At 36.9% G+C, this 15,209-nt stretch overlaps 1 protein-coding gene across 1 annotated transcript in view; it reads left to right on the forward strand.

Annotated features, from left to right (window-relative positions):
• Positions 1 to 15,209, forward strand: part of WDFY3 (WD repeat and FYVE domain containing 3) — a 264,325-nt gene that overhangs the window by 149,830 nt on the left and 99,286 nt on the right. Inside the window, exons 21-27 of the mRNA XM_060147888.1 lie at positions 1,136 to 1,367; positions 2,856 to 2,956; positions 3,107 to 3,325; positions 7,495 to 7,676; positions 9,530 to 9,761; positions 11,120 to 11,280; positions 13,167 to 13,278. Coding sequence (XP_060003871.1) covers positions 1,136 to 1,367; positions 2,856 to 2,956; positions 3,107 to 3,325; positions 7,495 to 7,676; positions 9,530 to 9,761; positions 11,120 to 11,280; positions 13,167 to 13,278 — 1,239 coding nt within the window. The remainder of the gene's footprint in view (positions 1 to 1,135; positions 1,368 to 2,855; positions 2,957 to 3,106; positions 3,326 to 7,494; positions 7,677 to 9,529; positions 9,762 to 11,119; positions 11,281 to 13,166; positions 13,279 to 15,209) is intronic.

Consider the following 15,209-nt stretch of genomic DNA (forward strand, 5'->3'; position numbering starts at 1 on the left):
GGGGAAAGAGTACTCTCAATAGAGAGCTCAGATGCCCTGGATTTCCTCCCAGTGTTAATTCTATAGTTTGGTGGGTTTTAACTTTACAATTTGTTTTGTCTTGTTGTTAGCCATAGTTAAGGCATTTGTGTTAATGGATTGAAATAACCGTTACTAGTGAAGCAGGAAAGAATGGAACCTAGAAGAGTAGAATGACTGTTGTTCAAGCACACAGTAATCATTTAGTTCAAGCTTTTTTTTTTTTCAGGTGAGAATCAAAGAGATTAAACAACCTTCAACCATTATTTCAACCTCAATATTTCCTCCTACAATTTATTATCAGTGATAAGTGAATACTGTGTTTTGGAAACACTAAGACCTTTTGAGTTCCAACACAGTTTTATTGGAAAACAGTATTTCAGTTTTTCTTATCAATTAATATACATCCCCTGCATGTATATATTTTTGTTGTTGTTGTTTTTGTACTTTACGCAGTTCCTTAGAATTGACAAAAAATAGTTCCTTTCTCTAAGAATATTGAAATATTTTTATGGTTGCCTGACTGCTTAGCACACTTAAGAGGGAAATAATTAAATTCATGTGGTTTATCTTGAGAGGGAATATTTTCTCCATTACATTTATAATGTATTCCTGAAAGAATAGAATAGCTTGTTTAAATTTTATTTTTTTGTTCTTAAAAGGGTTACCATTTGCATGCATATAGGAAATTTAAAATTCAAGTATTTTTGTGATCACGTGTCTAATTTTAATAGCTATATGGAAAGAATTAAAAATGGGGAGAGGGCATCCCTGGTGGCGCAGTGGTTGAGAGTCCACCTGCCAATGCAGGGGACTTGGGTTCGTGCCCCGGTCCGGGAGGATCCCACATGCCGTGGAGCGGCTGGGCCCGTGAGCCATGGCCACTGACCCTGCGCGTCCGGAGCCTGTGCTCCGCAATGGGAGAGGCCACAACAGTGAGAGGCCCATGTACGCAAAAAAAAAAAAAAACAACTGTATAATAGCTTTGGAGTTTAAAAATAAAATTATTGTATATATTGAAACTGAAGAGTGTATTTAAAATTAATCAGCCTTGTTAAAGTCACTATTTTAGAAATCTATATGATATTTTTCTCAAGAGATTTTCTTTGACTTACAGGTAGTATGATCACATCTATGGAAGGTCTGGGTTCTGATAGTGTCTTCAGCTTACATGAAGATCACCATTACCGCATAAGCAAGAGCCTAGTGAAATCTGCAGAAGGAAGTACTGTACCCCTGACCAGGGTGAAGTGCTTGGTCTCCATGACAACCCCACATGACATCAGACTTCATGGGTCATCAGTTACTCCGACTTTTGTTGAATTTGACACATCCCTTGAAGGGTTTGGGTAAGAAATTTGCCAGGTAGCCAAGCTGTATTATATTTCATGCCTCAGTCTTGCCTTTGAGAAATAGATCTTTGGTTTTAAATCTACTTGATTAAAATTTAGTATATGCTATATATTTTCAAATGATTGAGTTCCTTGAGCATGTTAAGATTTTTGGATTTAATTGTTCTTAATTGTTTATTATACTAAATAAATTGATATGGTATAAGAGTCAGCAATCTAAGGTGCACAGTCCAAATCTGTTTTTGTAAATTCTCTTTTTTTCTCTTTTTGTAAAGTTTCATGGTAACACAGCCACATTCATTTATGTATATGTGTTATCTATGGCTGCTTTCATGCTAGACTGCAAAGTCATGATGGAGGCTATCTGGTCTGCAAAGCATAAAATACTTATACTCTGGCCCACTCTAGAAAATGTTTGTCAACTTCTGATTTAGTACAATAAAGTTACAGATAATATGCAAATTAAAATTAGATTAAAAGCTCTTTGGCTAGGTTTTGTCCTTTTTTCTCTCAAATTACCTAACTTAGTATCTTATACATTATAAATATTAGTATTTTATACATTATAAGTATTCAGTTACTATCACATTAAATGAATAAATACTTTGAAGTGGCAGAAAAACTTAAACAGCAGAAGTAACAAAGAATCTAGGGAGTTCCCTGGTGGCCTAGTGGTTAAGATTCTGGGCTTTCACTGCCTTCGCCCGGGTTCAACCCGTGGTTGGGGAACTGAGATCCCATAAGCCGCATGGCGAAAAACAAAAAGAGAGAGAGATTCTCCTCTGCTTATAAAAAATAAGTTAAAAAAAGCTCTATAATAAAGTATATTAACCATTTAAAAAAAAGAATCTATAGCGAATCTAGAAGAGTATATTTATAAAGTCTGTCTATAATAAAGTATATTAATCATTTAAAAAAATCTACAGCGAATCTAGAAGAGTATATTTATAAAGTCTGTTGTCCTCAAAATGGACATAAACGCTAAGAGAGAAGACCTATGTCTATACTGGTTGTTTGTGGGATTCTTCTACATTGATCTAAAACTATAAATTGTATTTTAAGAACATTGTCGTGGGTTAGTATCGAACAATGAATTAAAACATATTTGGGACTGGGCAAAACTAATCAGGACAGTGTAACAGAAGAGATGACTCACTAGAAAGGGGCACAGGGGAATTTTTCTGCGGTGATGAAAAATTTCCAATGTCTTGAACAAGGTTATACTTTGGTGCATTTTACCATGTGCAAATTATACTATGATCTTTTTTAATTTAAATTTCTTAAAATGGAGATTTTTTAAATATATCTTTTGGTACTCACAATTGAAAGAAAGGAAAGACTTTGTTAGGCATCCAAACTTATTCCATGATCTCTTATCTCTAGTTACCCTTAAATAATGGTAGTTTATTCCACTGTGGTAAGTACATAGTAATAAGAGAAGAAAACAGTTGCTCTCTAATATGTGCATTTTCTTTTCTTTAACAGCTGCCTGTTTCTGCCCAGTTTGGCCCCTCATAATGCCCCTACAAGCAATGCCGTCACAACAGGTCTTACTGATGGGGCCGTGGTCAGTGGCATTGGTTCCGGTAAATATTACTTTATCTGCTTATGAGATTTTTCTTTCCCCCAGTAGATTATATTTTATTTAGAGATTTTGCTTTTCTTGGCATCTTTTTAAAATATAAATATGAGTCAACACAAACTCTTTCATTGTTACTTTTCTATTTTCACTTTAGGTGAAAGATTCTTCCCTCCTCCATCTGGCTTAAGCTACTCCAGCTGGTTTTGCATTGAACATTTCAGTTCTCCTCCAAATAACCACCCTGTCAGACTTCTTACTATTGTTCGCCGAGCGAATTCTTCCGAGCAGCATTATGTGTGCCTTGCCATAGTTCTATCAGCAAAAGACCGATCGCTGATTGTCTCCACCAAAGAGGAACTACTCCAAAACTATGGTCAGTATCTGTCTTTTTCTTTTTGCTTCTTGTGACTATTAAAAGTAGCAAACTTCATTTTATTTTTTTTTAATTTTGTTTTATACATCTTTATTGGAGTATAATTGCTTTACAATGGTGTGTTAGTTTCTGCTTCATAACAAAGTGAATCAGTTATACATATACATATGTTCCCATATCTCTTCCCTCTTGCATCTCCCTCCCTCCCACCCTCCCTATCCCACCCCTCCAGGCGGTCACAAAGCACCGAGCTGATCTCCCTGTGCTATGCGGTTGCTTCCCACTAGCTATCTACCTTACGTTTGGTAGTGTATATATGTCCATGCCTCTCTTTCGCTTTGTCACAGCTTACCCTTCCCCCTCCCCATATCCTCAAGTCCATTCTCTAGTAGGTCTGTGTCTTTATTCCTGTCTTACCCCTAGGTTCTTCATGACTTTTTTTTTCTTAAATTCCATATATATGTGTTAGCATACGGTATTTGTCTTTCTCTTTCTAACTTACTTCACTCTGTATGACAGACTCTAGGTCTATCCACCTCATTACAAAGAGCTTAATTTCGTTTCTTTTTATGGCTGAGCAAACTTCATTTTAATGGTTGGTTTTAAGGTCCAGCTGGTAATTCTTTTCTAATTTAAATTATTACAGAAAAGAACAGGTTGTATAAAATCTTGAATATTGTTTACCAGTGAAATTTTAAGGCACCTTCACTTTCAAAAGAGACTTAGATAGAAAACAGTGGAGAGAGTTCCTAAAATAAGGATTCATCTCTACTTGCCAGGAAATCACAGCTTTTGCTAGGAATGCAGGATGCTTGTTTAATATATTTTAGTAGGGATTTTCATTGGCTGTGAATTCTGCTTAACTAATGAATATTCATTGAGCACCTGCCTACCATATGTGCCACTCTGTGCTAGACACAATAACATTTTAATTACTTTATTCATCACTTACCTTCAAGACTTAATACAGTCCATTTAATAATCCTAATTCACTAATTCCCTCCAATGTGCCATAATGTTAATGTTACTATGCAATAGAACTTCAAACTCAAGGCATTCATGAATACCTTCCTAAATGATATGAGTAACATAAAATAGAAATCTCAGTTCACTGAATTTTCTTTGCTCCGAATATAAGCATTTGTGTATGTGTGTGTGTGTATATATATATATATATATATATACACCTCTTTTTTTATCATCTGATTTTTGTCTTTTAACTGACTAAATAAAATAATAGCACATATTGCTTCCCCTGTGGTTGGTATTCACATATTAATTGAATATGAATGTTAGCTCCTCAGTTTGATTGTAAGGCTTTTTGTCTTACTTAGGATTCTTCATCACAATCAGCACAGAGTTAGGCATCAATACAGTAAGTGCTTTAAAATCCTAGTGGATACTTTATTTGCCCCTTCTGTGGCATTTGATCCTATTGATGTTTTCTTCCTAATTAAAACTATCTGCAGTCTTCAATTTGAGATACCCATTCCTTGTTCTTTCACTATTTCTCTGACCTCTCTTGCAATTTCTTTCAACAGCTTTCTCTTCCATCTTCCCCTTAAAATTAGTATTCTTCAAGCTCTTATGTTTAGTCTTTGTACTCAACCTGTTCTTCATGAGAAAACATCAATTTCTTTTAGCATTAGGTCTTTTTACCCTCAGGGACTCTGAAGTTAAAAAATTTTAGTATGTCTGTGTCCCAGGCTTTGTCCTCATATTTTCAACTGCATATTAAATATCTTAATATGAATAGTCCTCCTGAAAAACTTCAAACTGTAATATTTGTTCATAAAATCTGTATCTCCTTCTATTTTCCTGTCTTGGTAAATGACACCCTCACTAGCTGTTATCCCATCTAGAAACCTCAAGTCATCCTTGAAAATACCACCCCTTCTACTAAGTCTTACTTTATTATGCCTCCTTAACATTTCTTGAATCTTCCTTTCCTCCCTATGTCCACTGTCATAGCCTTTGTTTAATATTCTTTATCACTTATCTGGATTTCATAGATTTTAATTCTTTGTTTTGTTTTTGTCTGTCTACCTTACTAGAACTCTTAAGTTCCCACACACAATGTTACTATCTTTGTAATCTAGGCCCTGCCACCGAAAATAGTGCCTAGCATATATTAGGCCCACAAATATTATATAAAAGTATAAATGAATGAATGAGAAGAAGGAAAAATAAAGGAAGAAAAACACAGATGACTTGAAAGGGAAATAATGAGAAAAGTGAATAATAATGGAGAATTTGGAAAGAAGATAGAATTTAATGGAAAAGTTAGGATTAGATCTAGAGATATTTCAATAAAAAATGTTTTCTAACTATATCATTTTCACTAAATGTAATTTTCAAGACTACGATAGTCTATATATAACTAGAAATTATAGTAACATATACCTTAGTAATACAAACGATGCTACTATTACAAGCATCTGTCCTCTGAACAGCTATAGTCCATTAAGATGCCTAGGCAACTAAAAGCTGTCAGAAACCAGTTGGCTTACCAAATATCCTGACACACCACTGAATGCTGGGTATATCTTAGTTTAAGCCTGAGTCAGAATGTGAAGCCCTCAGAAAATTTTCATAAGTAATATCTTCTATAGTTCTCAAGAAGATTAAATCTAATAACTGGGGAAGGGAGAGGGAACAGTTCTTGGTTTCACCCATAACCTTTTATCTTTTCATTCACATCCCTTGGTCCATAACACTAGACCTTTCAAAGCTATTTGACCCTGCTTTTTGCCTAGTTTATTCAAGTCTCTTCCTAATTAGGTCACCTATGGATAAGATGCTGTCTTTGTAGTGGTCTTAACTCATCAGTAGATGTATCTTCTGAATTGTCATTTAAAAATATAATCTTGGGGGACTTCCCTGGTGGCACAGTGGTTAAGAATCCACCTGCCAGTTCAGGGGACATGGGTTCGATCCCTGATCCAGGAAGATCCCACATGCCGCGGAGCAACTAAGCCCATGCACCACAACTACTGAGCCTGTGCTCTAGAACCCATGAGCCACAACTGCTGAGCCCGTGTGCCACAACTACTGAAGCCCATGTGCCTAGAGCCCGTGCTTTGCAACCAGAGAAGCCACTGCAATGAGAAGCCCACACACCGCAACGAAGAGCAGCCCCCGCTCACCACTACTAGAGGAAGCCCGAGCACAGCAACGAAGACCCAATGCAGCCAAAAATTAATTAATTAATTTAAAAATAATAATAATCTTGACATTTCAGTATATGCAAATATTTTAAGATTCCAGAAGTAGAATATTTTTGTGATTCTTTCTTCAAATAATTTAAACTTTTAACTTTCAGTATATTATATGTGCTTGTACTGAAAACTGGTGGGTCTGCTTTAAGATACATGGTTAAGATTAGCTCTTTTTGAAAAAAAGGGGGAAGGAATTAATTTTTAACATCTGGATTTCTGCTGCTGTCCCACCTTCTCTTGAATTCTTATTAAAGATAAATTAATTTTTAACTATCTTAACATTAAGTTAATACTTAACCCATTATTTCCTGGCATGATTTGACAACATACAGGGTAGCAGAGACAAGCCAGATTAGAGTCAATAGTGATTGCAAATGTTAGCAAATCACCAGAGTTGTCAGGTAAAACAGGAAACTTGGACCAAAAAAATACCTTTCCACTCCATAAATCACCTCCTTACTACCAGCTATTGTTAGACAAGGGTCAGGGCGGTACAACCACAAACTAAAAGCAGATAGTTGCCCCCTTGTATCATTGAGAGCATAAAGTAAGAATAAAATTTTTGATTTTCTTTGTTGTTTGTCTAACCAGTGCTATAATCAAATTCATCTCAAACTAGGATTTTAAAAGACCTTTTATAACAGACCATGACAGGTAATAATCAACTAATCTCTTTTTGTTGTTGTCTATTGTAACTTTATTTTACTGTCTATTTTATTTATTTTTTATTTCATTAGTTATTATAACTTTGTTTGATTATAACTATATGTATCTTGAACAGAACAAAGCACAATATATCCCAGGTTTTAGGTAGTTATTGAATGAATAGGGTATTTTCATCATTTACATCATCATCATATTATTTTAACATAGAGTCAAAGTCTAGATGTGAATAATTGTTAGAATGAGGATGATGTTAAGTTTTTAATTTCTTTCCCCTCTTCATTTTAGTTGATGATTTTAGTGAAGAATCCTCTTTTTATGAGATTCTGCCATGCTGCGCTCGCTTCCGCTGTGGAGAACTGATCATTGAGGGACAGTGGCATCATCTGGTTCTGGTGATGAGCAGAGGGATGCTGAAGAACAGCACTGCAGCCCTCTACATTGATGGACAGCTTGTTAGCACCGTGAAGGTGAGCGTACTTGTGCTTATAAATCTCAACCTGCTTTTATAAGACAGTTTAGGGGTGGGTGTGTTTGCCTGTATGTGTGTTTGCAGGGGTATTGTTTTAAATTGCTGTCTTAATTTTAAGTTGACCTTCAGTACCCATTTAAACAATATGTGAGAGTCATGTGGCTGGTTAATTCAAGTCACTTGATTAGAAAAGACTCGAAAGGAGGGGTTACAGGGTACTAAAGATGTTAGCGAATATGTCAGTGCTTGAGCCAGATTGTTAAGTGCTTTTTCACCAGAGAGAAACCAGTTGGATGGTTGGAAACCAGATGGATGCCTAAATTAAATAAATGATGAACACAGTATTTTGTCACTTCATTGTTATTACTGTATGCAGTCCAGTAGATTCTGTGCTCCTTTAGAGCTGGAACTGTTTTTATTCATCCTTGTTTTCAGATCACCCAGATTAGTCCCTGATAATAATAGTAATAAGGTGTTCCCTTATTGTTTGTTGAATAAATGAATGTATAAATATTACTCTAGATAGCTATACTACAGTATTCAGAGGAGAGGCAACAGAATTAAAGCAACCAGTAAAGAATCAGAAGTTCTTTTTGTGAATCAGGATGAATGCTACTAGTTACTTTCTACCGAACTGAGCTAGCAAGCTCTTAAAATTCTTTAACTTCTAAAAGATGGTATCCATTTTTATAGTGATATCACTTAAAAGAAGCAGCAAAGGTCTACCTTTTGTGTGAATTGAAGTTTTAAAAGCAGTGAAATGGGCAGCCTTTTTGAATACATTTCCTTCCTTAATGATATTTTATTGTGACATTGTGTTTCAGTATGATAAACCCTAAAATGAACTCTGGGAATAGTCATTTATTTTCTTTGTATACAGGATTGTGTTTGAAATGGGCTTGTAGATTCTTTAGTAGGTTGCTCCTTCATTATTTTTAGTATCATTGAAAATAAAAATGTCCTCAACTTCTAGAATTGAGACGTAGGAGATTTATTATTAATATATTTACATCATCATCATTACTGTGCCTGTGAGAAGTCACAGTCCTGTGAAACCAACTTTACGTCAAACGTTGGTCTTCATACTCATACTATTAACATCACAAGGAGTTGTTCTTTGATATATGGAATAATAAATATGATCTGAAGCTAGGACAGTGTTATGACAAAACAATCTATGGGAATGTTACTCATTCTGTCAAGCGATGAAGGCTGCCTGTACCGCAAGAAGCAACTTGATTTCCTAACCTCTTACGCTCTAATTATCTATTTATTGTAATGAATTGAATGATAATTTAAGCATCTTGTCAGTGTAATTTCAAATCTGAGAATATATTTTTCACTGAGATTAAACCGTGTGTGTATAAATTATAACATAGACTATTTTTCTAATACTTTTATAACCCTTCACGCATTATAAAACACTTTGCATGAATAATTTTATTTAACAGACTCATACTGAAGGTATCATAACTAATTTCAAGACTGCCTGAATATCATAGTTGGAAAGCTGTTTTTATATCAACCTGAAAATTTCATAGCAGCATCGTTAATTTGGTATGCAAACCAACCAGATAGTAACAGAATCCCTATATTTGACTGTTGCCCTTTCTAGCGTTAGATAGTTTATCTGTATTAATCTGTATTACAGAGTTGGATTACAAATTTCCAACTTGCTGTTCGGGTTCTAGAATCTTGGCCTGCCCTTACGTTTCTCTGCTCAACAGCTTTTGTACATTCATAAAGTTGCATGGCCTTGGGATAATGAAAATATACACAAAAAGTGGTTATTTTCCTGGTGAAAGTGTTTTGGGGTTGAATTTCACACATTTGCTTTCATTTTCTTTACAGCTGCATTATGTTCACAGTACTCCCGGGGGCTCAGGCTCTGCCAATCCGCCGGTGGTTAGCACAGTCTATGCATACATTGGTACTCCACCCGCCCAACGCCAAATCGCTTCGTTGGTTTGGCGCTTGGGACCCACGCACTTTCTAGAAGAAGTTTTACCTCCTTCAAATGTTACTACCATTTATGAACTAGGACCAAATTATGTTGGAAGCTTTCAGGCCGTATGTATGCCATGTGAGTAACATATTCTTTGTTCATATAGTTGTATAAAACTTACCTCCTGTGGTATAGATGCATGAATAAGTGCATATGTGTAGATTAGGTTATACATTACATTTATCAAAAAAAAGGGCCTTCTCCTCCACTTTTCTTCAGCATGATACTATTGACCACTCACTCCTATTCAAAATGCTCTCCTCCACTGGTCATCAATATGCTTTCTTGTTTCTTGTCTTCATGCCTAGTCACTAGTTTTCCAGTTTCTCTTGTTGGCTTCAAGATGTGGGTATATACTTTCTAACAGTCTAACCCCAGCCTTCTTCTCTCTGTCATTTCTCCTATTACATGAAGCAGTTTAAAGTATATCTACTCTGGTTAAAGGAAAGAAAGATGGGTCTAGAAAATACACACGTGTATTCTTTAGGTTAGACCAGTTAACATCAATTTTCCTCGTGTCTTTATTCCTGCAGTCCACTCCTGTTATCCATTCTCCCAAAAGGAATTTAGAATCAGAGAGTTGATGTTAAGCTACAGTTCCTTTGTAGTACTCTTTCCAAATGATGTCTTCCATTCCCTTGTTCTCATTCTGCCAAAGTTCTCAGAAGAGTTGGGACAAATATGTTGTAAATGGTAATAATCTTATGGCTAAGTAATTTCTTTCACTCAGGTTCTTGATTCAGAGTGTCTGATAATAGCTAACACTGACTGAGCACTTAATGTGTGCTGAATAAGTTAATATGCATGAAGGACATAGCTACTCTGAGCCCTTCACAAGTATTTATTCATCACCTCAAAACACTGGGACTTAGGGGCTGTTGTTTGCATCCCCATTTTACAGATGAGGAAACTGAGGTACAGCGATGTACAGGTCACACAGCTTTTAAGTGATAAAGCAGAGGTTCAAACTTAAACCATCTCGCTTTAAAACTACTTTGCCATGTTGTCTGGAAGAATAAAGAGAGGCATATATGAGGGCTCTCATTGGGAAGGAGACCTAGTGCTACAAAGCTCATAGACATTCCACTCATTTTCATTCCCTTGTTCCTTGGAACCAAGGGGAAGTGTTTTGTGATTTGTTTGGTAACAGTTAAAACTCTTCCTCTTCCTTTACATTATGCTGTATATTACGTATATTTGAAGAGTAAAACTTAGGATGTAAAGCTTTATGACTGGATGCTTTTCCTTATTTTCTAATTAAAGAAATAAATGAAGAGCTGGAAATTAAATAAAACAGTTTTTAAATTTAGCTCCCTTGTTCCACTTTAAAAGATTTTCAAGGCTACCCATTTAAAAATGATAATAAGAATTAAAAAGTTGTGTTAGGATCAGGAGAAAAACTGACGATTTTGAAAAGGATTATTCTTCTTTTGAAGGTAAAGATGCAAAATCCGAAGGTGTGGTCCCGTCTCCTGTGTCGTTAGTGCCAGAGGAAAAGGTGTCATTTGGCCTTTATGCACTGTCTGTGTCCGCCCTAACAGTGGCAAGAATCCGGAAAGTGTACAACAAGTTGGACAGCAAAGCCATCGCTAAACAGGTAAGCAGATTGATTCCCCAGTGGGCTGCTGCTGATTCTCACTGGAAAGATGTTGCAGAGCTTCCTTCTGGGCACCACACAAGTATGAGTGCTTGCTAAAAACAATGCCTTTCATACATTGTTTTGGTTTATTTGCCTTTGAATTTAAGCCAAAACATATTTAGATATATAGTTTAATTTGGAAGAGTGAGAATTCAAGTGCATAGTTTATATTAATTCTTATATTTTTATTGGTAATTAAGAAATCGAACTTTAGGAAACTAAAGGCAACAATTGCTATTTTTAAGGCTGTAATTTTTTTCTGGATAACCTACTAAATGCCGGGCACCATTTTGTTCATGACATAGCAGTAGATAAAGAGAAAATCCCTGCCTTTATTAAGGTTCTTACATTCTAGTGGAAGAGGCATACAATAATAGCTAAAGAAATAACCTGATCATAGAGTATGTTAGAAGATGAAGAGTGCTATGTGGAAAAATAAAGCAGGAAAGGTGAGAGAAAGAAGCTTACAGTTTTAAGTAGGATGGTCAGAGGAAGCCTCACTGAGAAGGTGAAATTGGAGCAGCCTTTGAAACAGATGAGGCAGCAAAGCATGAGAATATGGAGAATAAGATGCATGTATGGGCAGGTGGGGTTTGCATTCCAGAAATACAAGTGCTAAGGCCCTGAGGAAAGTGCATGCCTGCCACAGAGGCAGGTGTGGCTAAACAAAACAAGAGAAGGCCTGCGGGGTAGGTGAGGCAAAAGTAGAGTCACTTTTTCTGATATGGAGAAAACGATAGGAAGAGTAGTTGGGGGGTGGAGGAGGTACTGAGAATTAAGTTTTGCAAAAGTTTGAGAAACATATTAGACATCTTAGCGGGGGACATCATTGGAAATATGAATCTGAGTTCAGGGGAGAGGTTCGAATGCCACGGGTGTTCATTAGGTGGTGGTAAGGCCACAAGACTAGGTACACTTACCAAAGAGGAGATGGAGATGGAGATGAGGAAAGGTTTACAGATGGAGACCTGGGATATTCCAGTGTGACAGCGTTGGGAAGATGATGAAGAACCAGCAGAAAAGACTATGGAGCCGGCAAGAATGGAGAAAAACTAGGAGAATCTGGTGTTGTAGAAGTCTTATTCACTGTGGCAGATGTGTTAGAGCAGTCAGAAAGATGAAGGCTGGCCATCGGGTTTAGGAAGGTGGAAGTCATCAGTGAGCTTGACAAGACGTTTTGGCTGATTAGAGGAGGCAAAGCTAAGGGGAAGGAAATCAAGAGGCTGGAAGGGAAAGGATTTGGGAATAGTAAGTATTGACAAGCTCTTTTGCAGAGGTTTGCCTGTGAAAATATATATATATATATAAAATCTTCTAAGGAATATTAACTACATAAATTTATTCTACCGGTAACAACAGAATTAAGTCTATGCCTTATATTTGCTTTAAAAGCACACTGTGTATGTATGTGCAAAATTTAACATTTATTTTGTGTACAGGGCATGTTTTATCCATAAACTTTTGGATAATCTATGTGACATTTACTTGGCTATGGAGTAAGGCAAGTATTATATTCACTAATCAGAAACACTGTGAGGCAGCGAGTGATAAGAACCTTTAAACCACAACAGTCTCATTCAGAAGGACCCCTGAGGCTGTTTTCCAAGACCCCCTCACCATCTTTCTCTCAGTAGACTGTATTTAACTGAGTCTACTCAGGTACCTCTGAGTTTCCACACCTTTGGAAGTATTTGCACATTTTTTAAAAAATGAATACTCATGTTTTTAATATTCTGTTATGGAGAGAGAAAAGATATATTCCCCATCATGTTCTTTTTTCTTTCCCAGTCAAAATGTTCAGACTGTTCCTGTGTAGTTACATTTTTCCCTTTCCTATTCTTCAGTTAGGCATTTCCTCCCATGAGAATGCCACTCCTGTGAAGTTGATACACAACTCAGCAGGGCATCTTAATGGACCAGCACGGACAGTTGGGGCTACTCTGATTGGATACTTGGGTGAGTCAGATTGCCTTTGTCTTTCAGACTTATTTGCCTTCAAATCTGCGTTCACTTTCTTCACTTGAGTGTGGTGTTTTAAGTTCATATTCGATAGTGCTGACCTGTAATGTTCTTACAATATTTAGAGATTAATGTCAATCCCAAACTCCAGTCAACTTTAAAAATTATAATCTTTTATAAAATTCCATTAACTTTTCCCCTCTTTTGTCAACACTGATGAGCACTGACTGTATACGTCTACATAATTTCAAGGTAAAGATCACACTACACTTAGGGACAGATGTAAAGACTTGGAAATAACTGATGATTGCTATTGTTACATGGTTTGGTGCTGCAGTGGTGACACTCATGGTGCTTTTTATTTGGAAATGAGCTAGAAATAGCTTCAGAATATGAGCACTGTGGATCCAACTATAATAAAAGTCAGAGCTGCAGAGCCTCTTACCCAATGTCTGCATAGAAAGAATTGATTGTTTTGGTTAGGTAGAATTTTGAGGCATAACCCAATAATGCCATCTAAAATTCAGAGCTAGCAATTATGTATTTTAATGTACAAATCAGTACAGAATATTGGTTCCTTTTAAAATAAAAAGTGTTGTGCTGGTCAGCATCCTACATGTTTATCAGGTGATTATTATTGTCCCAGCAATGTGCACATCTCTTAACTTTGTTTTTCTTTCTTGGCTATGTTGCATTGATAAAAGTTTCCTTTATGCTAAGGCACATGGTAGTTTTTCTTTTTTCGATTCAGCAAATATTTAATGAGCACTGCTCTATGTCCTTTGCAAAAATACAGCAGCACTGTGGTATAGTAGAAAGAGCAGTGAATGAAGAGTTCAGAGATTTAGGTTCTAACCCCTGTTCTGTCACTGTGTGGATTTAAGCCAGACATTGAGCTCCATGGATGTCAATTTTCTTATCTACAAACTAGTAATACTGGCCCTAATTACCTTAGAAGGTAGCTTTCAAAATCCAGTGCCATAATATATGAAAGTACTGTGGATACTAGAGAGCACACAGAAATATAAAATGCATATTAGCTTTATTTTTTAAAAACTCAATCTTGATTGGTAGTCAAATGACATTCAATGTCTTTTTTAAAAAACAAGGTTAGGGGGCTTCCCTGGTGGCGCAGCGGTTGAGAGTCCGCCTGCCGATGCAGGGGACGCGGGTTCGTGACCCGGTCCGGGAAGATCCCACATGCCGCGGAGCGGCTAGGCCCGTGAGCCATGGCCGCTGAGCCTGCGCGTCCAGAGCCTGTGCTCCGCAATGAGAGAGGCAACAGCAGTGAGAGGTCTGCGTACCGCAAAAAAAAAAAAAAAACAAGGTTAGGAATGTAGATGTGAATTTTTTTTTTAATTGACAAAGTTAGTTCCAGTACTGTGTTTCCACATATTTATGCTCTTCAGGGTCACTGATGTACTGTTACTCAGATTACATAACTAAGAGAAGCTTTGAGCAGTGGTCAGGAATGCGCTCTGTTTGGCTTTTCTATAGGGAATACTTCATCCTTGCCAGGGTGGCTTCTCCATCCCATTCCCCAATTCACAGAGATGAAGTGCTTTTGCTCTCCCCAAGTTTATTCTCCAGCAGTACCTAGTAAGGCATTCTCCCTTACTTCAGAAATATATTCCCAAGGCCTCTGTACTTCTGAGTCTTTACATGCCCAAAGCTATAGAGTAGAAACACTTGTGCTTGCTCTCAAACCCGCTCTTCTCTATTCGCTCCTTTACTCCCAACTCTTCTCTGAAAGTATATATATCAGCATTTATTGCCTTCTCCCAAATTCTACCTTGAATTTTTTTTTTTTTTTTTTTTGTGGTACGCGGGCCTCTCACTGTTGTGACCTCTCCTGTTGCGGAGCACAGGCTCCGGACGCGCAGGCTCAGCGGCCATGGCTCACGGGCCCAGCCGTTCTGCGGCATGTG

Source organism: Lagenorhynchus albirostris, chromosome 4 (assembly GCF_949774975.1).
Source record: "Lagenorhynchus albirostris chromosome 4, mLagAlb1.1, whole genome shotgun sequence".
Taxonomy (NCBI): Eukaryota; Metazoa; Chordata; class Mammalia; order Artiodactyla; family Delphinidae; genus Lagenorhynchus; species Lagenorhynchus albirostris.